Source organism: Urocitellus parryii, chromosome 4 (assembly GCF_045843805.1).
Source record: "Urocitellus parryii isolate mUroPar1 chromosome 4, mUroPar1.hap1, whole genome shotgun sequence".
Classification (NCBI taxonomy): Eukaryota; Metazoa; Chordata; class Mammalia; order Rodentia; family Sciuridae; genus Urocitellus; species Urocitellus parryii.
In genome coordinates this window covers 19,971,740-19,994,818 of record NC_135534.1, presented here as the reverse complement: position 1 = coordinate 19,994,818, position 23,079 = coordinate 19,971,740, and the positions used below count along the sequence as shown (strand labels likewise).

The 23,079-nt window shown below is 37.9% G+C and overlaps 1 protein-coding gene across 5 annotated transcripts in view; it reads right to left on the bottom strand.

Annotated features, from left to right (window-relative positions):
• Positions 1–536: 536 nt before the first annotated feature.
• The window catches only part of Fnbp4 (formin binding protein 4), a 41,849-nt gene continuing 19,306 nt past the window's right edge, over positions 537–23,079 (bottom strand). Inside the window, exons 10-17 of one of the 5 annotated variants that reach the window (XM_026399115.2) lie at positions 21,505–21,609; positions 18,180–18,313; positions 17,024–17,211; positions 9,738–10,051; positions 9,470–9,614; positions 8,786–9,135; positions 2,304–2,461; positions 537–2,058 (exon numbers count right to left, since the gene is read on the bottom strand). In XM_026399115.2, coding sequence (XP_026254900.2) covers positions 1,968–2,058; positions 2,304–2,461; positions 8,786–9,135; positions 9,470–9,614; positions 9,738–10,051; positions 17,024–17,211; positions 18,180–18,313; positions 21,505–21,609 — 1,485 coding nt within the window. In that variant the 3' untranslated portion in view covers positions 537–1,967. Of the gene's footprint in view, positions 2,059–2,303; positions 2,462–8,785; positions 9,136–9,469; positions 9,615–9,737; positions 10,052–11,306; positions 11,566–17,023; positions 18,314–21,504; positions 21,610–23,079 lie in introns of those variants that run through there. The other 4 variants (XM_077798077.1, XR_013343553.1, XM_077798078.1 and 1 more) reach the window with 4 other exon arrangements.

Sequence of the window (23,079 nt, the reverse complement as noted above, 5' to 3'; positions counted from 1 at the left end):
CTCTTATTGACCCACTGCAGGCTTTGTTGCAATTGTAATAAGCTGAATGGGACTTTCTGCGGCAGATTGCTCACTCATAGAATAAGGGCAAGACAGATCTCCTATGGATCCACTTATCTTTTTCAGGATGCCTAGGATTGAACAGTTGCACTACACAGCCTCAACCTGGGGACTGAAACTTGGTTTATGAGTGCAGTAGCAACAGTCCTCAAAGTATTTCTATGCTTTGCTGGTAGTTTAGGAAACTTATTCATTGCTCTAGGGAGCCTATTTACCCTGTCGTTTCATTTTATATTCTCTCCACCATCTAGCCAGAAATGAAAAATTATCTTCTACACTGAAAACCAAAGAGAGTTAGAAAACCCAAACCATACCCAACTTGGCAAATTTAAAATTTTAAATGCTGCAATTTGTAGGATGTGAGGAAGGCACTAGTGCTCTGCAATTCCTTGAAGTTTGAAAAACTATTAGGCAATTAAGACAAAAGTTTTAACAGCTAGTTGATAGCCTTTATTTGCAGAAATTTACTCTATGCAAATAAAACAAATTTATATACAAAAATGCACCCCAACATTAGCATAATGGTAAATTAATCCAACACACTATCACACATGACTGGGTAAAAATTTTAATTATATGCATAGTAATATACTGGAATAAACTTCAAACTACTATTCTTTGGTTAACTTTATAGGAATATAATCATAAGTATATATTATATACTTTTGTAATCAGGTATGTATTACTTAATGTAAAAAAGCAATAAAGCACCTTTTTCATTTTTGGTCAAAACTTCATCCACATTACATTGTTTCCAGGACTGAGGCCTCACAGCACTATTTGGTGTTAGAGGCCTTTTTCTAACCCTGTCCCCCATCCTCAAGATCCTGCTACTCTTTTTCCTGAAAGTCATTCAACATTTTTACATGCCTTGCACCATATCTGATTCTGATTAGGAAAAAACACTTAGGAACTGATGTAAAATTAAATTCTGGTTACATAATTATGGAATGACAGTCTTAGAAGAGCAAAAGATAACCAATCACAAGTATAAAAAGAGCTTTATTAGTGCATATATACAAATTTACAAGGTCAGAAACTGGAGAAATACAAACAGCTTTAAAACACAATTTGCCTTTTCTTCAGTTTAAAGTGACTTTACCTGATTGTGACACAATAGAAAATACAGAACAATAAATTGCTTTTTAAATACTGGAATTTTATGGAGAATACATTCACACATAGAAGGGAGGTGGATTTTGGAACACAGTAAGACCATGAAGACGCATTAACACAAAGTGGCTTTGTGAAATTTACTGCCACATACTTTGAGGGAAATTTCTGAAAATCAAGGATATGAACACCGGCTGCTACTGCTGCCTGCATTAAAATTTAAATATGCCACCTAGAGTGTAAGATGACTATCAATTCTAGGATTTGTGAGAAAGGGCTACTCTTTAAGGTATATCACTCTACAGATCTCAACACTTCAGGGGTGGCAGCCTGGAGGAAGAGTTCAGAAAGAGCTCCTGATGATTGCAGTCAAGCAAGGTAGAACACAGAGCTTCCTTCTTAATTGCACTTGTTCTTGAGTAGGAATCAGAGAATGTGCCACATTAGGAATGAAAGAAGCCTCTATTAGGCAGGAAAATCCTTCACTTTGTCAGCAAGCCCTCTACAGGAGCCATACTCATGAGCCACATGTTCTTCGATTGATCGACTGATACCTAACATGCTAAATTTGCCAGTGTGAGAATAAAGGTAGTCAGGTCAAAGCAATTCCAATTGCCTCACCCTTCAGCAAAACAGAAAAATTACATTTCACAAATGGACAACTTTGTACATGTATGCTCTTGCCCAGGAAATGCATATGCTCACCCCCATTACATTTATAGTTTATTTGACAATAGTAAAACTGGCTAAGACTCTGAACTGAACACAAAACAATTAAATTTTTTTTTTTTCAACTATGTGTTTGGAGCCATTTTCCTTCTCTTTAGTCTTGCTCTCCAATCCTCAGGAAGGGCTTCAAAATTAGCATTTCTCTCTGCCATGCCACTGTGAAAACAACACACATATTACTTCACTGGAAAGAAAAAGAACAAAACTATTCAAACAAAACAAAAACATCTAATTTAAACTAAAAACCTGAACATCAGGAAGTTTAGAGTTTCTCAGCAAGACAGTACATTCTCCTTTGAGGTCTATGATTTCAAGAATATGACTGTTCTAAGATAAGACCAACACCATTACTCCCACAACCCATGTGCCCCTAACTAAATTTTTTGTTTGTTTGTTTTTACCTAACCAGCTGCTGCTGTTTCCACTCTTCAATTCGCTTCTGTGCAGTTGATTCCCGATCCTCTTCACTGGAACTTGAGTTCTCTTCTTCATCTAATTCACGCTGGATACTCTGCCACTTCTTTACTAAAGATGGCATTTTGGTTTTACTTTTCTTTGCCTGTAATAAATGTTAAAGATCAGAAGGAATATAATCCATAAAATAAGGAAATAGGACCTCTACAAGGAGATCAAGATCTTTCCCTGATTCTAATGAATAAGTGGACTTCATAGCACAGGTATGATATATTTTTTTGGTACTGGGGATTGAAGTCAGGGGCACTCAACCATCCCTAGCCCTTTTTATATTTTATTTAGAGACAAGGTCTCACTGTGTTGCTTAGGGCCTCACCATTGCTGAGCCTGGCTTTGAACCCGCAATCCTCCTGTCTTAGCCATCCAAGTTGCTGGAATAACAGGCATGAACCATTGCGCCCAGCAAGGTATGATATTTTATTAAAGCATGGCAGAAATGTTTCCCTTACCATTCCTATTCTATATCCTGGCCCCCTCCTGAGGTGGGGACAGAACCCAGGGCCCCATGCTAATAAGTGCTCTCTTGTCAGATGTTATGGGTGCATGCCTGCAATCCAGCAACTTGGAAAGCTGAGGCCTTAGGCAACTGTGCAAAAACTTGTCTCAAAAAATAAAAAGGGCTGGGAATGTAGCTTAGTGGTAATGCACTCATGGATTCAGTCCCCAGTATATGTGTGTGTGTCTGTATGTGTATATAAAGTGCTCTACCATTGAGCTACACCCCCAGTCTGTTTAATAGGTATCAACTGGTTTTGTTGTTCTTTCCAGAAAAGCTGGATCTTTATTTTTCAGCTCTATTGTTTATCACTTAAAATGAACACTGAGGAGACAACAACAACAATTTTGAATTTTACAGAATTGGAAGGTTAAAGTCAGGAAAACACAACTCAATGAGTACTTGCCTCTTGCCTAGTATATTCAAGGCGCTGGGTGGGACCCCCAGGTTGGTGGTGGGGGGAAGCTATGACATTAAAGTATTAATGATAAATTACTTCCGAAATATGGTATTATAATTTTTTTCTTTTGGCTTACCTTCATTTACTAAAAATTTTCATAATAAAACACGTACTTGGCAAAGTAGAAATAAATATTCAAAATGGTCTGTTCTTTCATTATTATTTTGTGGTATTGGGAATTGATGCACAAGGACCTGGGTTCAATCCCCAGCACCACCACCAAAAAAAAAAAAAGAGGGGGGGGGGATTAAACCCAAGGTCTCACACATGCTAGGCAAGTGCTTCATCACTGAACCATATTCTCAAGCCACTGGCTTGCTCTTTTATTACATTCAGGCTTATGATCATTGTCACACTAGCACAGAAGCCACTGCCTTCTGAGAGTAGCACCTTCCAAAGATCACATCTGTCCTCTTACACTGCTTATTTTTCTTGATGGTTTCATTTAAAATATCTACTAGGTTTCATTTATTTATTTATAAATCGATTACATGAATAAAGTCTCCACAAATGTGAAAGAAGAGCTTAATATTTTCAGACTTTTTATATTTATGTGGTTTTCTGCTCCATACCCTACTTTTTTCGGGGGAAACCAAGGATTGAACTTAGGGGCACTTGGTCACTGAGCCACATCCCTGGCCTTATTTTGTATTTTATTTAGAAACAGGGTCTCACTGAGTTGCTTATGTCTCAATTTTGCTGAGGCTGGCTTTGAACTCGTGATCCTCCTGTCTCAGCCTCCTGAGCCACTGGGATTACAGGCGTGGGCCACCATGCCTGGCCTTCACACCCTGCTTTGACTGTCATTGATAGTTCCTATTTTCTGGGAAAAGGAGTGCACATCTATTGTGCTCAGCCTTTAGCTCCCTCTACATACATTCTCACATTCCATTCTGTCACTTCATCTGTGGCACAAACCATCCTATTACAAACATCCTTCCAACAAGCTCAAACACGGTTCATTTTGGGAAAGCATGAAGCTAACCAAATAAAAAGTAAGATGGATTAATAATGATCCCAAGAAGCTCATGGGATTAAAATCTCTCAACCTCTGCAAACCTAATTTAAAAACCACAGACCTAAGTATAATCCTTGTGTTTCACTTTGAATTCTATAGAATTCAATAAATTTCTAGTATATTTGATTTCATCTGTCATGGGAAAATAAATTTTAGAAGTCATGTATGCCCTATTACACTTGAAACCTTGGGTCCAAAGAGTTGCAGTGGCTATTTGAGTACACTTTAAATAGGAGAACATGGCAGTCAGAAAAACAAAGAGTAAATGGTCAGAACTCCTTTGTTCTACTTTATTTTTTCTTTTGTGGTACTAGAGACTGAAGTAGGGCCTCACACATGGTAGGCAAGTGCTCTACAACTAAGCTACATTGCTGGCCCTTTTTGAGAAAGGATCTCATTAAGTTGCCCAGACTGGCCTCAAACTTGCAATCCCCCTCCTGCCTCAGACTCCCAAGTAGCTGGGATTACTGGCACATGCGACCATATCTGGTCTTTAAACTAATTTCCTATTAAGCTGCCCATAAAACTCTTCAGGAAAGACTGAAATGTTAAGAATATAGAAAAACTGCCTGTCAACAAGGAGACAGGTCATTATTTATTTTTAGATATCAGGTATATAAAAATGAAGTACTATCTTAACATTCTAGAATTTTACAGAATTATAAGACAGTGAAAACAAGACTGGCTAAAAATATTACTTGTTGAATAAATGGAGGAAAAGTAAGTTATCTCTATTGGAGAGTCCTCAAAGACTTCATAAAGGAAGTAATTCCTAACATTTGATTGTGTAAAAAATGAACTGTAGTGGAACTGGTGGACAAAGGCATGGAAAGTGGTAAATGATATGGTAGTTCAGAAGAATACGTTATAGATTAGCATAGCAGATGAGATAGCAATTTGTTTACAACACTGTTTTAATTGTCATTCTTGATTTTTTAAAAATATTTTTTTTAGTTGTCAATGGACCTTTATTTATTGACACGCGGTACCGAGAATCAAACCCAGTGCCTCACACATGTGAGGCAAGTGCTCTGCCACTGAGCTATAACCCTAGCCCTCATTCTTGAGTTTTATAACATTTACTTTACTTCCAGATAATTTCTGGAGCCATGTCAACAACTACAGAATGACTAGAATAGCATTGTGGGAACTCTGGAAATCAGTCAAAGATCTGCAACAGCCACTGAAAACTGAATTTTAAAAATGCCACACTCAAAATGATAAGGAAACTTTGAGACACTTTTCTTGCCTCAGTTACATTCCCTCCCCAGTGTGGCTGGGAGGAAGTGGTGATCTCCCAGTTCCCTCTCTTATGAATAAAGGAAAAGAATGGATGTGCTTGCAATCTTCTAGCCTGTCTGTGGCTGCCTGAGGGACTGATCTTTGTACTGCCTGCATTGGACTTCAGATGGAGGCCAAGATAGGTAGTGATGGACACTGAGAAAACTGGAGAGGGGCTAATAAACTGGCAAATGCCCAAGTTTAAAATGGTCTCTAGGGGCTGGGGATGTGGTTCAAGCGGTAGCGCGCTCGCCTGGCATGCGTGCGGCCCGGGTTTGATCCTCAGCACCACATACCAACAGAGATGTTGTGTCTGCCGAGAACTAAAAAAAATAAATAAATATTTAAAAAAAAACTTAAAAAAAAAAAATAAAATGGTCTCTAGGTGACATTATTCAATAGTAGAAAATCCTAAAGAATTCACACACACACAAATACACAAATACTACTAGAACTAACAAATTTGGCAAAGTCACAGTGTATAAGATCAATACACAAAAATCACTTCTGTGTCTACATACTAGCAAAAAGGAATCTGAAATCCTGGTGATACTGTCCAAAAGAATGAAATAACTAGGATAAATGAAACCAAGAAAGCAAAAAACATGTATTCTGAAAACTACAAAACACTGCTGAAAAAAATGAGAAGGCCTAAATACATGGAAAGAAATCCTATGTTCACATGTCAGGAAGTTGATGAACAATATACCAATTATGTGTGCAATCCCTACCAAAATTCCAATGGCCTTAAAAATTGTAGTGGCTTTTTTAAGGCTTTATTAATTTTTTTTTAAGTTGTAGGTGGACACAATATACTTTTATTTAGTTAATTAATTTATTTATTTTTATGTGGTGCTGAAGATTGAACCCAGTGTCTCACATGTTGTCAGGCAAGCACTCTACCACTTAGCTACGTCCCTGGACTCTCTTATGGCTTTTTTTAATGCAGCAATGAAAAAAGTGATTCTCAAACTGTATGGAATTGTAAGGTGTCCCAAATAGCTAATATTGACTCATACTTTCCAAAACAAAGCTATAAGCTATACTAACCAATATGGTCAGGTGATTTCCAGTAATAGTGCCAAAAACATTCAATGGAGGTAGGAATAGTCTCTTTGACAATTGGTGCTAGACAACTGATTATACACATGCAAAATGAAGCAGGAATTTTACTTTGTATCTTAATAAAAAACAAAGTTGGGTGTGGTGGCTTGGGAGGCTGAGATAGGAGAATCCCTAGTTCAAAGCCAGCCTCAGCAATGGGGAGGCACTAAGCAACTCCATGAGATCCTGTCTCTTAAATAAAATACAAAAAATAAGGCTGAGGATGTGGTTCAATGGTCAAGTGTCCTTGAGTTCAATCCACAGTATGTATGTGTGTCTGTGTGTATTTTATATATACCCACCACCAACAACAAAAAAACAGAAACCCTCCAAATCTATGGTCAATTATAAATTCTAAAACCATAACTCTTTTAACCTTTTAAAATTTTCTTTTGAGACAGGGTCTTCCTACTAAATTACCCAGGCTAGCCCTGAACTTGTAGTCCTCCTGTTTCAGCTTCCCAAATACTTGGGGTTATAGACAAATACCAATGTACCAGGTTATAGAACACTTAAAATAGGAAAAAATCTTCATGACCTCATATTTAGCAATGGATTCTAGACATGACAACAAAGACATAATTCAGGCTGGGTACAGTGGCACATGCCTGTAATCCCAGTGGCTCGGGAGGCTGAGATAGGAGGACCATGAGTTCAAAGTCAGCCTCAGCAATGGCAAGGCGCTTAGCAACTCAGTGAGACCCTGGCTCTAAATAAAATACAAAATAGGGCTAGGGGTGTGGCTCAGTGGTTAAGTGCCCTGGTTAAATTCAATCCCTGGTACAAAAAAGAAAAAGAAAAAAAAAAAAAAAAGAAACTGAGAAAATGAACTCCATTTAAGAATTTGCTCTTCAGGGTTGGGGCTGTAGCTAAGTGGCACGGTGCTTGCATGTTACATTGGGTTCAATCCTCAGCACCACATAAAAATAACCAAATAAAATAAAGGCATTCTGTCTACAACTACAAAAAAAATAATTTGCTCTTCAAAAGATATCATTAAGCCAGGTGTGGTGGCGCATACCTGTAATTAGCCACTTATGAGGCTGAGGTAGAAGGATCTTGAGTTCAAAGCCAGCCTCAGTAACTTATCAAGGCCCCAAGCCAGTTAGTGAGACTCTGGTCTCAAAATAAAAAATAAAAAAGGCTGGGGATGTAGCACAGTGGTAGAGCACTCCTGTGTTCAGTCCCTAGAACCAAAAATGATAAAAGGACAAAGGTTCCAAAGAATCATTTCTTCAAAGAAAATAAACAAATGGTCAATAATAACCTAATCTGGGCACAGTGGTGCATGCCTGTAATCCCAATGGCTCGGGACACTGAGGCAGGAGGATTTTGAGTTCAAAGCCAACCTCCAAAACTTAGTGAGGTACTTAGCAACTCAGCAAGACCCTATCTCTAATAAAATATTAAAAAAGAGCTGGGGATGTGGCTCAACGGTTAAGCATCCCTGGGTTCAATCCTCATTACCAATAGTAATAATAATGACAACAACCTGAAAAAATATGCAACATCATTAGTCACTAGAGAAATGGAAATCAAACTATGATAAAATACCACTTCATATCTACTAGGATGGACATTATCACTCAAAAGATAGAAACAATCCAAATGTCCATTAAGTAATAAATGGGTAATTGTGATATATATGCACAATGGAATTATTAATTTAGTCACAAGGAGGAATGAAGCACTGATACATGGCTATGTACATGAATCTTGAAATCATGATGCTAAGCAAAGAAAGTCAGACACAAAAAGTCACAAACTGCATGGCTATATTTACAAGAACTATTCAGAATGATAAATCCACTGACAGAAAGCAGATTGGTGGTTCCCATGGGAAGCAGAAGGGAATAAAGGGGAGAAATTGCCTAATGGGTACAGATGAGGTAGTTTTTTGGGAAAATTAAAATATTTTGTAACTAAATAGAGATGGTGGTCGCAAAACATTGTGCATGTATTAAATGCTAAAGCACTGTTAATTTTATGCTATATGAATATCATCTTAATAAAAGTGTTTTGAAATAAAAAGAAATTTTTTGGTATTCACCTTTTCTTTCTTTCCTTTTTTTGTCTTTTCTGGTGGTGGCATTTTGGGAGCTGGTGGTGGTGGTGGTGTAGGTGGAGGAGGAGGAGGTGGAGGTGGTGGTGGTTCTATAATGGCAGTGGCTGGCACAGCACCTCGGGCCTGAACTGGCTGTAAAGAGGCAGAAGTCACTCCAATAGGGACAGAACATTCAGCATAACTCATAATTGTAGATGCTGCTGCAAGTCCAAGGTAATTTGACTGGAGGCTCATTCCTCTGGCCTGATGACCCATTCCTGCTGCTGGATGGCTAACTGATATTGCCTGGTGTCCAATCCCAGTAGCCTGGTGTCCAATCCCTGTTGTCTGGTGACCTAACACAGAAAAAAAAATACTATTTGATAAATCTTTCCCTTAAAAAACAGCCATATTTGCTGGTAGCAAAATAGTAATTTCTAAATATCTTAAAATTAAAGTACTTAAACACATAAATCACTGATGTATGAAAATGCACACACACACACAAAAAAACAATCTGGAAGACTACACCAAACCATTTCAATGGTGGCTTTTAGGAACTAGAAGAAATACATATAAGCAGTCTTTGCAATCCAAAAAGTCTTTACTGTTTCTTCAAGTTATGGTATCTAAAACTGGAAACAAAGAAACACTACACTGAGAAAAATGCAGTTTAATCATGATGCTTACCTGTAGCTATAGCTGCCTGGCTGTAGAGAACAGGAGAACTACCAATAGTAGCAGATCTCTGAACTACTGCAGTACTAATTTCTGTAGCTTTTCTCTTTATTGCTTTAGTGGAAGGAGAACTAGAGATCGTAGCATCAACTGAACTCTGAAACACAAATATTCTGGTCAGTGACAGGTGGCCATGGTTAAACATACTCTTCTAAAATAAGATGGTTCCAATCATGCTGTAGTCCCCACAACCAGCCAGAATGCTAAGGACATTACTTACCTGGTTAGTTACAACAGTGGGTTGGGCTGCTGAAGGGTTCAAAGGAGTGTCCTCCTCTGTTCCTGGGGCAGGAGGCTCCTCACTTCCCTCATCTTCCATCTCTACCTCCTGGATCTCACCATCTTCTACAGGAGGAGGTGGTGGCGGAGGGGGAGGAGGGGATTCTGGGGGTGGGGGAGGAGGTGGTGGCATTTCCAAGGGTAATGGAGGTTGAAGCACAGGCACATTTGACTGAAGGAGAGTCCAGAATGGAGTAAGTGGCATCAGTGAAGAGGAAGAAACTTGGCCAGAAAAGGATTCTTTACAAAGAGAACCTATGAAAACAGATAGGAGTCAGGGGAAAAAAGCAAGACAAATTTTCCATTGGTAATATTCAGAGTAATATTCAGCTGATTGGTGAGACAAATATCAATATCAACCTAGGATAGTATGGTCAGTAGTTTCAAGGACTGGCTTCCTGTTTCCTAACAGAATCTGATCCCTCTACACACCTATTGTACTTTGGTTTCACTGAAATAGTAAAACAACTTAATCCAGAAATAACTTTCACAGGAAAGTTAAATGGACGGATATCATAGCACTTTCCCCAGCTGTTATAGTCTTCTCTGGGTCCAGATTTATGAATAAGTAAATGAAAAGCATCAATAACTCAATGAGAAATTTGGTCATCTCAATCAGTAGTTTTTTTTGTGTGTGTCTGTGTGTGTGCGCGCGCCAGGGATTGAATCCAGGGGTGTCATCACTAAGCCATATCCCCAACCATTTTTTAAAAAGTACTTTTTATTTTGAGTCAAGGTCTTGCCAAGTTCCTTAGGGCCTTGCTAAATTGCTGAGGCTGGTCTCAAACTTGTGATCCTCCTGCCTTAGCTTCCCAAGTCACTGGGATTACAAGCATGTGCCACTTGCCTGGCTGGAATTTTGTATTTCAAACAATATTTCAACATACACAAGAAGAAACAATCCTGGAGTCTATTTTTGTTACTGGGGATTGAACCCAGGGGCACTTTACCACTGAGCTACATCTCCAGCCCTTTTTTTATTTTTAATTTTGAGAGGGTCTTACCAAGTTGCTCAGGGACTTGCTAAATTGCTGAGGCTGGCCTTGAACTTGTGATACTCCTGCTTCAGCTTTCTGAGTTGCTGGGATTATAGGCATATATCACTGCACCAGGCTTGATTTAGTAGGTTTAAAAATTCTTTTTAAGGTGTTACTGTTGACTCCTATTCTTTCATATCTCTGTGTAAATCATTTTCATTTGCTAAATCACAGCAACATAAGTGAGGTAATTTTTAGTTCTGTGATGATAAGGGGAAATTCAGGAGGACATATCTTCAAAGTAAGTGGTAACTCAGATTTTTGAAGAAAGTATCTGAAGATGCAGAGGATTTTAAAATGCTTAGCTGAAGTTTGAGTTAAACTGTTCCAGAGGTGGACATGGTGGCACACAACTGTAATCCTAGCTACTCAGAAGGCTGAGGCAGAAGGATCACAAGTTCCAAGGCAGCATGGGCAACTTAGTGGCAAAAGCACCCCTGGGTTCAACCCTTTGTACCCAAACCAAACCAAATCAAAAAAACAAAAACAAAAACCACCCACAAACAACAACTACTACTGAAAAGCTGCAGGATCAGCTTTTTCTCAAATTTTGCAAAGCCACCACTGAATGCTGTGGTTTTCTCTGTTGGGAAACACTTTTAGAGATTAGAGAAAATAGTAGGATATACTTACTTGTAGCCTTCCCCATCCCTCTTTATCGTCAATAGGAAAGTTTCACAATATATGGGACTATTAGATATATATCCCAGGAATGTTGAGGGGATTTTCTCCCTAAAAACCATAGAATTTAGGAGTAGAAGAAACATGAAAAATCATCTAGTTCAACTTCCTCATTTTTAAAAGGTAATGAAACCCAGGCAGGAACTGACTTGCCCAAGATCACATGGCCATTAGCAGCCAGACCAGAGATAGAACTGACTTCTAGCCTAGTGTTTTCTGTTTTATCAAGATCCCTGATGAAATATCAAGAGTTCAAGAACCTTAGAAATCTCTGTCAAATACTCTCACTTCTCATAGAGTAGATATTCAGTTGTAGTCTCTTGTCAAATTTCATGGTCAAAAGTAGATTAACTAAGGGCTCTATTGAAAAGAAGGTCATTTAAAATATACTGCTTTGGCACTTGACAAGGTAAATCCAGGTGACCAAATTTACTTTTTAAAGATACAGCACATGGTACAGTGTATAAATACTTTTAACAGTTTTCCAGCTAAAGGAATTCAAATTATTCATTAAATTTTTGTACTTGGAATTAGGTAATACTAATTTATACACTAACTTTCAGACAAATGAAGTCTGGGTATGACCAGAAAGCCTACATTATAAAACAGGACATCAAGATTACATCAGAACTAAGGCAATAAACATGGAAGATTAATGACTTAATTAGCATTAAAGAATTAAACATCCCTGTACTAAACACGACAAATGGTGGACAAATAAATATGTCAGATTTGATGATATTGTATGTTTATGATGGTGACATGCTGCAATGCGGAGGAACTCAAGGAAACAAAGTGGGTTCAGGGTTAATAATGTGGTTTGTTTTATCACCTCCAGCAAAGCTAGGGAGAATTAATTAAACCTTGTGTAAATACAAGATTAAACCACATTTGATAAATTCAGCCATAAACAAGGAGCATTTTTAGAATATGTAAATCCCAAAGTAAGTTTACTCAAATCATACAAGCTGTATCTAATACACTGATAATTACCTCTTGTAGTTTAAGTACAAAGAATTTCAAGAAATCCCAGGTGGGAGTACTGCAGATGTCTATTAAAATGATGCTTATATTTGTTTCTAAATTTATTCTAGTTGGTGTTTTTGCTATTTTGCCAGGAATGGTGGCATAGGCCCATAATCCCAGCAATTTAGGAAGCTGAGACTGAAGGATCACAAGTTCAAGATGAACTTCAGTAACTTAGTGAGAACCTGTCTAAATAAATAAATATGGCTGACAATGTGGCTCAGTGGTAGGGCAGCCCTGAGTACAATCTCCAGTATCACTAAGAAAAACAAGAGAAACAAGAAAGCATTTAATTCTAATGTTCAAGGAGAGATTAAAATGGCACAAAGCATTTACCATGTGCTAAAACTTTTAAATAACTAATGCTTAGTGTTTTGAATTAAGAAGAGGTTAGCAATATAAAGCAAGAAATTATACAAAAATAGTTTCACAGATTAAAAAGACAGCTAAATTTAACTAAGTGAAATAAATTTATTAAGGTTAAGGATAGAATAGGGTGAGGATACAAATTTTTAATTCTAGCCTTTTTTTTGGGTGGTGGTGGTGGTGGTGGTACCGAGGATTGAACCTAGTGGTGCTTAAGTACTAAGTCACATCCCCAGCCCCCCCTTTTCAGGGCATTTTTTATTTACAGACAGGTTCTTGCTGAGTTGCTTAGGGCCTACTAATTAAGTCGCTGAGACTGGCTTTGAACTTGAGATCCTCCTGCCTCAGCCTCCTGAGCCACTGGGATTACAGGTGTGTGTCACTGCACCCAGGCTAGGTATTTTAATTTCTATTTATAGGCAGTCTTCTTTTATTTACCCCCAAAGAATAACTAATGCTTAGTGTTTTGAATCAAGAAGACAGTTTAGCAATATAAGTCAAGACACTATAGTTTCACAGATTAAAAAGACAGCTAAATTTAATCTAAGTGAAATAAGCCGAGCAAGAAAGACATGTCAGATATCTTGAAATATCATCCAATCTTTAGAAACATGATATTAAATTCAAATGGTGAAATGATGAGCAAGGATTAAAAATGAAATAAAACTTAAAATATCCTTGGCTCCTTAGAATGCAGTAATTTCTCTTTTCATTTTGTGATGCAGAAGATTGAACTCTGGGCTTCAAACATAATTACTAATTATTCTACCACTGAGCTACACCTATAGGCCCCAATTTTTCTTCTTTTTTTTTTAAAGCAGTACTGCTGTAGTACCCAGCAGAACCTCACACATGCTGGGTAAGCACTCTACCATTAAGCTACCACCCAGCCACCATATTTTTCTTTTAAATTTTTTGAGACAGACCCTGTAAGCACCTGTTTATGCTGAGGTGCACATGAGTGAAAGAGGACCCAGTGTGGAAAAAAATATGTTAACACATCACAGATTTGCGTGCCATCCTTGTACAGAGTGATCTCTCTATTGTTCCATTTTTTAGTTTATGTGCTACTGAAGCAAGTACCCAATTTTGCTTTTATAAAGGGTGGTATTATTCACTGGTAAGCCAACAAAGAGCAAATGTATATTAAATACTCTTTAGAGACTTACAGCAATAGTAGTCAGTATTGCTTTAAAATTCTATAGACCTTGTATAAGATTTGATTTTTTTTTCAAGATAAAGTTTATCATACTAGATCTACCTTTTAGCAGATAATACCAACAGATGTATCATACATGAACAAGGAAGAAAACCAGCTTAGAATCCAACTTTAGTGTGCACACATTTCAAGAGTTGGTAATTGTATTTAACTTTGGAACATATAAAAAAAGGACATTAGACCATGGTCAGGACCACCAGTAGAACTATCAACTCTCTTCAGTCCATTAATTACTAAAAAGCAAAAAAAAAAAAACAAACACTACACCAAGCATGTCTATCACTGTTATCAAAATAGGGGTAAAGTATGCATAAGAAAATCTCATCATGAAAAAAGGGAAGTGAAATATTCTGTAACATGAGAAAACACACTCTGAAATTTGAAGTAGAATAAAACCATTTTAAAATGACCACTTAAGTCTTATGTGGCTTCGATATGTTATTTAAGAAGTTAATAAAATCGACCTGGGGTTGTAACTCAGTGGTAGAGCACTTGCCTAACATGTGTGAGGTACTGGGTCTAATCCTCAGCACCACATAAAAATAAGTAAGTAAAAATAAAGGTAGCGTGACCATCTACAACTAAAAAAAAAATAATAATAATAATCAGCTCTTCACTTCCTAGGTCACCAACAAATTCCATCTCTTTTTATTTTCAAAGGGCTATTACTTTAGAAACCATTCCATAGCCTCTTGCATTCATATGACACTTTAACACACAAACACTAGTTGCTTACGATCAAAAGGTTATTATCGTTTTGTCTCTATTTCACTATTCATTTTTGTCATTCAAGAAAAATGCACTTGAGGGAAAAACAAATCTTCTTTTGTAAAGTACCAATCAAATTTATAGCTCTTGAGCTGGGCACGGTGGTGTGCACCTGTAATTCTAGTGGCTCAGGAAGCTGAGGCAGGAGATCAGGAGTTCAAAGCCAGCCTGAGCAAAAGCAAGGCACTAAGCAACTCAGTGAAGACCCTATCTCTAAATAAAATAGAAAAAAGAGCTGCAAATGTGGCTCAGTGGTTAAATGTCCCCGGGGGTTCAATCCCTGGTACGAAAAAACAAAAATTATAGCTCTTCTTAAGAGCTAATTAGAGGGGCTGGGGGTCATTGCTTAGTGGTAGATCTATGTGTGAGGCACTGGGTTTGACCTCAGCACCATATAAAAAAATAAATAATTAAAAAATGGCATTGTGTCCATCTATAATAAAAATACTTTTTTAAAAAACAGTAAATTAGGGGGCTGGGGATGTAGCTCAAGCGGTAGCGCGCTTGCCTGGCAGGCGTGCAGCCCGGGTTCGATCCTCAGCACCACATACAAACAAAGATGTTGTGTACGCCAAAAACTAAAAAAATAAATATTAAAAAATTCTCTCTCTCTCACACTCTTTCTTTAACAAAACAAAACAAAACAAAACAGCAAATTAGAGCTGCAGATTAACTGAGGAACTATGAAAATCTACTTATTAAGAAGAAAAGAAGGGGCTGCGGATGTGGCTCAAGCGGTAGCGCGCTCGCCTGGCATGCGTGTGGCCCGGGTTCGATCCTCAGCACCACATATGAACAAAGATGTTGTGTCCACCAAATACTAAAAAATAAATATCAAAAATTCTCTCTCTCTCTCACTCTCTCTTAAAAAAAAAAAAAAGAAGAAGAAAAGAAGTACAAGGGCTGGGGTTACAGCTCAGTCAGTATTAGAGCGCTTACCTAGCTTGTGCAGAGAGCCCTGGGTGCAATCCCCAGCACTGGGGGGGGGGGGAGGGGAGAGGAGTGTGTGTGTGTGTGTGTGTGTGTATATATATATATATATATGAAACTAACCAAACTTCTTGGAAGGTACCTTTAATGGGAAGAGTCATCCTATTTGATTGTTTAGAATATGGTATGCACTTTTTCATTATCAAAAATTTTGCTTTTGTGATTCTAATACAGTACTAGTTTCATAGCATTTCTTCCTACCATTTTGATTTGTACCAATGATACCTAATAAGACTATTGGAGTTGAGAATGAGTTGCAAAATCAATAAACTAGGTGATCTGCTAGAATGTAGAACAAATCTCATATTACCATACTACACAGACATTGACAGTTTAATTATCTAGTTCCTTGTCATTACCATTCCTGTTTTTGGAGAAGCACAGCTTTCTCTGGGGTATGACAGAATGATTATAGGAAAATTTTTAATGTGTATTTTAAAAATATTGTTATTTAACAGGTAAATGAAATTGTACTTAATTAATTGATGGGATAACATGTCATGTTTGATATGTGGGATCTTTTAAAATTCAATTATAATAGTTCATTTTTTCATTCTGGGGCATCTAATATATAGTATTCTCATCTGCAACTAGTCACTGCCTTAATTTCTTTTCTTGGTACAAGGGATTGAACCTAGGAGTGATTGAACCTAGGAGTGCTTAATCATGGAACCACATCCCAGCCCTCTTTTATATTTTTATTTTGAGACAGGGTATCAATGAGTTGCTTAGGGCCTTGCTAAATTGCTGAGGTTAACTTTGAACTTATAATCCTTTCCCAGCCTCCCCAGCCACTAGGATTAAAAGCATGTGCCACCACACCTGGCTCAGACCTTTTTGTATTTTATTTAGAGACAGGGTCTTGCTGAGATGCTTTAGGACCTCACTAAGTTGCTGAGGCTGGCTCTGAACTTGAGATCCTCTTGCCTCAACCTCCTGAGCCACTGGGATTTCAGGTGTGTGCCACCGCACCTGGCTGCTGTAATTTCTTTCAGTATAATACATGCATTATTTAAATATAATTTTCACTTTTTTTTTTCAATTTGCAATGTTATTATGGTACAAATTAATTTCCTTTATAATATTTGTCTTTTTGTCTAAAATCATTGTGTCCAAGTAGTATAGAGTAAATTAGCCCACCTGCTGAATTCTCAGAGGATTCTGTAGAATTTGAATCAGTGCCAGTTTTGTCTTTCAAGGCTGGTTTAGGAAGAGTCTCGTCTCTATTTTCTTGTGCTTGGCTTTCTTCCTCCTCCTCCTCACCATCTGGGAACTCCCACTGAGACTCGCCCGACTGTTCGTTTACATAGAAATATCGTCTATGATCCCTAAATCACAAGAAAGAAAACACATGTTTTAAAATCCATTCTCCTACAAAGACACATTCATTTGGTCCTGTCCCAGGACAGCAGTCTGCTCTCACCGGGACGAACCTCTTCTTATGGACTGCTATTCACAAAGGCAACAAAGAGCTTTGACAACTGAGGATGGAGAACCAAGGATAATTCAAAGCTTTTTGCACTGCCAGCAGCTCTGTGAATACAGCCCTGAGCCCTCTCACTCCAACAGATGACTTAGAAAACATCTTTTTTTGTTTTTTGCCAATACATAACAGGGTTCCAAGTTTCATTAATGAAGGGACTCAATCGCCTAGAACACTAATTTCCCTTCCAAAGAAGAGAACAACGAAGTTTGTGAAAGGTGACTCTTCCCCTCTTGGACCGTGGAATTCACATTTCATATTCTTGATATCAAACACAGTGAAAGCTAAAGAGAGGGAGAGGATCTGGGAGCTGAAAAATAAAAGAGCAAAGATTTCAAATAATGAAAAAAAAAAATCAAGAAAAGCCAAATATAAAAAGAAATGTTTTCATCTGACCTGCTGGCAGAGGATAGTAATCTTGTTCTTCATTCACATCTTCAGCCACGAAGTTTTCCTTAACTTCACCGAGGTTAATCAGGAGTAGTTGCTTCCAGAGGTCCTGTAAAGCGCACAGAGCTCTCGCATGCGCTTAACCCCCAAGCCCGCCCTACTCCGTGCAACACTCTGGAGTAAAAACCGGCTTTGTCCAATCTTGGGAAAAAATCCGTTACATGGAACACTTTAAACATTGCTTTTTGTTTCTCCAATGTGTGGCTGGCCCAGACTCTGCTTGCGATGCTTTGCCTGCCCAGCATCGCTAACTGCAGCTGCTTTCAGTCTCCAGACAGGCTGTCATGTCGTCAGGTGGTGGTGATCACAAATCATGTCTGAGATGTCAAAGGTGAAAGGTGAAAAGGGGAGAAGAGTGCGTACCTGTCCCAGTGGCAGGACCAGCCTTTAGGAGTGGCGTTTATTTCATACTGTTTTAGTTGTTCTGCTGCATCCTGAAGTTTTCGTTTAAGGTAGTTTCCATTAAGAGCCCCTTCCCGCCAGTCTGCAATTCGAGTCTAGAATCAATGGAGGAAAAAAGAAAACATTTATTATGATGTCAGGAGACAGAGGTAAAAGGAACATAAATATTCTACTCTGAGAGAGTATTGCTACACTCCAGACCAAAGAAAATAAGAAATCCCATCTTTTGTTGTTGTTGTCATACTAGGGATCAAACATAGGAGAACTTTATCACTGAGCTACATCCTTAAGACACCCCCTACCCCCCTTTTGAGACAAGGTCTAAGTTGTCCGATTTGGTATCAAACTTGTGATCCTCTTATTTGCATTGTAGTGTTCTGGAAAAAAAAAATGGGACCTGATTCTACTTTTTAAAAATATTTTTTAGTTGTAGTTGAGAACAATACATTTTATTCATTTATTTATTCACTCATTTATTCATTCATTTATTTTTATGTGGTGCAGAGGATCGAACCCAGGGCCTCACAAGTTCTAGGTGAGCACTCTACTGCTGTGTCACAACCCCAGCCCTTCTAATTTTTTATTTTTTAAGTTCATTTTCTTTCCTTTTCTATTTTTGTGGTGCTGGGAATTGAACCCAGGGCCTTGTGCATGTGAAGCAAGCACTCTACCAACTGAACTATATCCCCAGCCCCATTTGTTTTTTAAAACCTTTATTTTATTTGCTTATTTTTGCTGGGGATCGAACCCAGTGCCTCATGCATGCCAGGCGCTCTACCACTGAGTCATAACCCCAACCCCTCTAGTTTATTTTTTACTTATTTATTAAGAATTTTTTAATTGATTTTTTAGGTGTAGATGGACACAACACAATGCCTTTATTTTTATGTGGTGATGAGGATCGAACCCGGGTCCTGCCCGTGCTAGGCGAGCGCTCTACCGCTGAGCCACAATCCCAGCCCCCTCTAGTTTATTTTTATACTGCCAACTTTTTATTATCTTTGAAAGTGAGTAGTTCTGTCTTCCTCTCTGGATTTTATTAAGATTGATTACCCCAATGATTTTAATTTTTATTTTATTTTTATGATTTGGGGATGAACCCAGGGATGCTGTACATCTCAGCTAAATCCCCATCCCATTTTATTTTGAGACAGGAACTCACTAAATTGCCCAGGGTACTTTGGAACTTACAATCCTCCTGCCTCATCTGCTCAAGCACCACCATGCCCAGCACATTAACTTTTATTTTTAAAAATTGTTTTAACTTTATTTTATTTGTTTTATTGGGTTTTTTTCTTTATATGATGCTAAGAATCAAACCCAGTGCCTCACTTGTGCTAGGCAAGTGCTCTACTGAGCCACAACCCCAGCCCCAGCACGTTAACTCCCACCCACCTTAATAGATGATTCTTTCAATTTGATGTAACTTAGTAATCAAAATTAAAGGTTCAGTTATTGGCTGGGGGAGACCAGAGACAGAGGGACGTTGGGGAAGGAAAGGGAAGAGAAGAAGAGAGAAGATACGTGAGGAGACAGGAAAGGAAAGAGCAGAGCGGAGCAGAACAGATTCAGGCTTAAGAAAATCAGTCAGTTTCCTTAGGAATTCCTTCCCTAATCTTACCCTACCATCATGAAAAGTATGCAGGTAACAAATATGACTCAATTTTTATTTTGAAAGATTTACATGCTTTAATGATTATGAAGAACTTTTTTTCTGCAGTACTGGGAATCAAACCCAGGACCTCAACATGCCAGGCAAGCACTCTACTACTGAGTCACATTCCCAGTTTTTTATAAAGTACTTTTAATATGGACTTAGAGCTGGGGCTACAGCTCAGTGGCAGAGTGCTTCCCTAGGACATGTGAGGCACTGGGTTGGATTCTTAGCATCACATAAAAAAATTAACTACACACATACACACACACACACACACACACACACAAAAAAAAAAACTTTTAAAAAAGGTCTATCAACAACTAAAAAAAATGTTTTAAGAAAAGTGGGGAGCTGAGGATGTGGCTCAGTGGTGAAGATGCCCCTAGGTTCACACTCCTTAGTACCAACCAAAGGGCTAAGGATGTGGTTCATTGGTAAAGCACCCCTGGGTTCTATCCCTGGTACCAAACAAAAAGCATATGCCCACTGATGGTGCTCCAAGCATCATAATTATGAACAAACTCTTAGTATTCACATTCTAATTACATTTTTTTAAAAAAATGTTTATTTTTCAGTTGTGGGTGGACACAATATTTATTTCATTTTTAAATGGTGCTGAGGATCCAACCCAGTGCCTCATGTGTGCTAGGTGAATGCTCTACCACTGAGCCACAACCCTAGACCCTCTAATTACATTTTTGCCTAGAAATAGTTTATTTCCTGGGTTGATGAATACAAATCAAGGTTAAACTGTAAATTTAAGGTTTGGGAAGTAGCTCAATGGTACAGCATGCACAGGCCCTGGGTTTACTCCCTACCACCACAGGAAAAAAAGCAGCAGCAACAACAACAACAACAAGACACTAAAATTTAGGAATTACACAGGATTACAGTGAATTCTTGGTTATCAAAAAACTCATGTAGCTTTGGGATTTTCAACTGGTTAATATTTATGATGTGTGGAAAAGCACGAAACACACTACAATCTCAAATCACACCAAATGGAATGCTGTATAAGCAGGATCTTATACTACATGATCAACTAAGCTCCTTGTGACTGGATGACTTTGTTCTTTGCTTTTGATTTTGTTTCCTATAGTGCACATATTAACTTTTAAAAAGCAGAAGCTGTTTTTTGTTTTTGTTGTTTTGTTTTTTCTTTGGTACTGAGGACTGAGGACAGAACTAAGGGGTACTCGACCAGTGAGCCATATCACCAGCCCTATTTTGTATTTTATTTAGAGATAGGGTCTCACTGAGTTGCTTAGTGCCTTGCGGTTGCTAAGGCTAGCTTTGACTTTTGAATTCTCCTCTCTCAGCCTCCTAAGCCACATGTGCCACCATTCCTGGCCAGAAGCCATTAAAAAAAAAAAAAAAAAAAATCAACAAAATCCCTTTAGGGGCTGGGGAATGTGGCTCAAGTGGTAGAGCACTCACCTGGCATGCGTGAGGTACTCGGTTCGATCCTCAGTGCTACATAAAAATAAAATAAAGATATTGTGTCCACCTTCAACTAAAAAAATAAATATTAAAAAAAAAAAGCCCTTTAGGATTTAAAAGAAAACTAGAGAGATTCCTAATACAGAATTATCATTCAAACACTGTTGAAACCAAAAACATTGAAATTACCTCAGTCTGTAAGAGCAGCACGTGAAAGTTGGAGATGGACTGTCTATTAATGCCTAGGAATTCAAATTTACTTGTCAGGGTATTTGCCAGTTCTCCAATTTGAAACTGCAATGCAGGAAGGAAAGGGGGAAAAAAAAAAAGGAAAAAAAATAGAATCAGCATTATTTCTTTTATCATGTGAAATCTTATTTCCTTACTTGTTAAAGAAATTTCGATAATTTGTACTATTAAGCTACATCCCTAATCTTTGAACAGCAGCTTCTAGTTGTGCAAAGATAAAATTCTAATTTATAGTAAAAAAAATCATATTAACAGTTATATTATAATGACAGGTCTATAGAAATCAAATACTAATCTACTCACACTTCATAATACATACTAATACAACAAGAAATTCAATAGTTGAAAATAGATCCCAATCTTAATAACAGATGAAATCATAGGAAGAATTAGAATTGTGGTTATCAGAGGCTGAAGCAACAGGGAAATGGAGATATGGTCAAATAATATAAACTTTTAGGCATAAATCAGTTCTGGGAATCTAATAATACAGCATGGTGAGTACAGTTAATACTGTATTACTAGGCAGGTGCAGTGGTGCATAACCATAATCCCAGTGCCTCAGGAGGCTAAGGTAGGAGGATCACAAGTTTGAGGCCTAAGCAACTCAAAAGATAAAATAAAAACAACAGAAACCTGTATTATTTAATTGAAATTTGTTGAGAGAATCTAAAATGTTCTTACCACTCAACCCTCAAAAATAAAGAAACCTCGGGGCTGGGGTTGTGGCTTAGTGGTAGAGCACTTGCCCAGCATGTGTGAGGCACTGAGTTCGATCCTCAGCACCACATAAAAATAAATAAATAAAAGAAAGGTATGTGTTAATCTACAACAACAACAACAACAACAAATTGTTTTAAATAAAATAAAGAAAGAAACCTATGCTGGGGTTATGGCTCAGTGGTAGAGTCCTTGCCTAAGATGAGTGAGGCCCTGGGTTTGATCCTCAGCACCACATTAAAAACTATTTAAATAAATGGTAAATTCTTTAAAAAAAAATAAAAAGAGAAACCCGTGAGGTAATGGGTAGGTTACTTAGTTGCTTTGTGGTAATCATATCACACTGTATACATTTAACATAACATTGCACTATAATACATATAAATATGTAATAGATGTAAATACATAATTTTTGTTATTTATATCAAGAAATCTAAGAAAAACATACCGAATGATATAATTCTATTATCCAAATTTTCATTTATTCATTACTAACTGCTTATACTAGCCACAGGATAAAACCTTAAATAGAGGCTGAGGCAGGAGGATTGCGAGTGCAAAGCTGGTCTCAGCAATGGCAAGACACTAAGCAACTCTGAGACACTGTCTCTAAATAAAATATTAAAAAATGGGGCTGCTGAGTGCCCGAGTTCAACCCCCAGTACTCCCCAAAAATTTATTAGTTGTTCATTCATTCATTCATTTATGTGTGGTGCTGAGAATTGAACCCATGGCCTCACACATGCTAGGCAAGTGATCTACCACTGAGCTGCAACCCTAACCTCTCAAATAAAT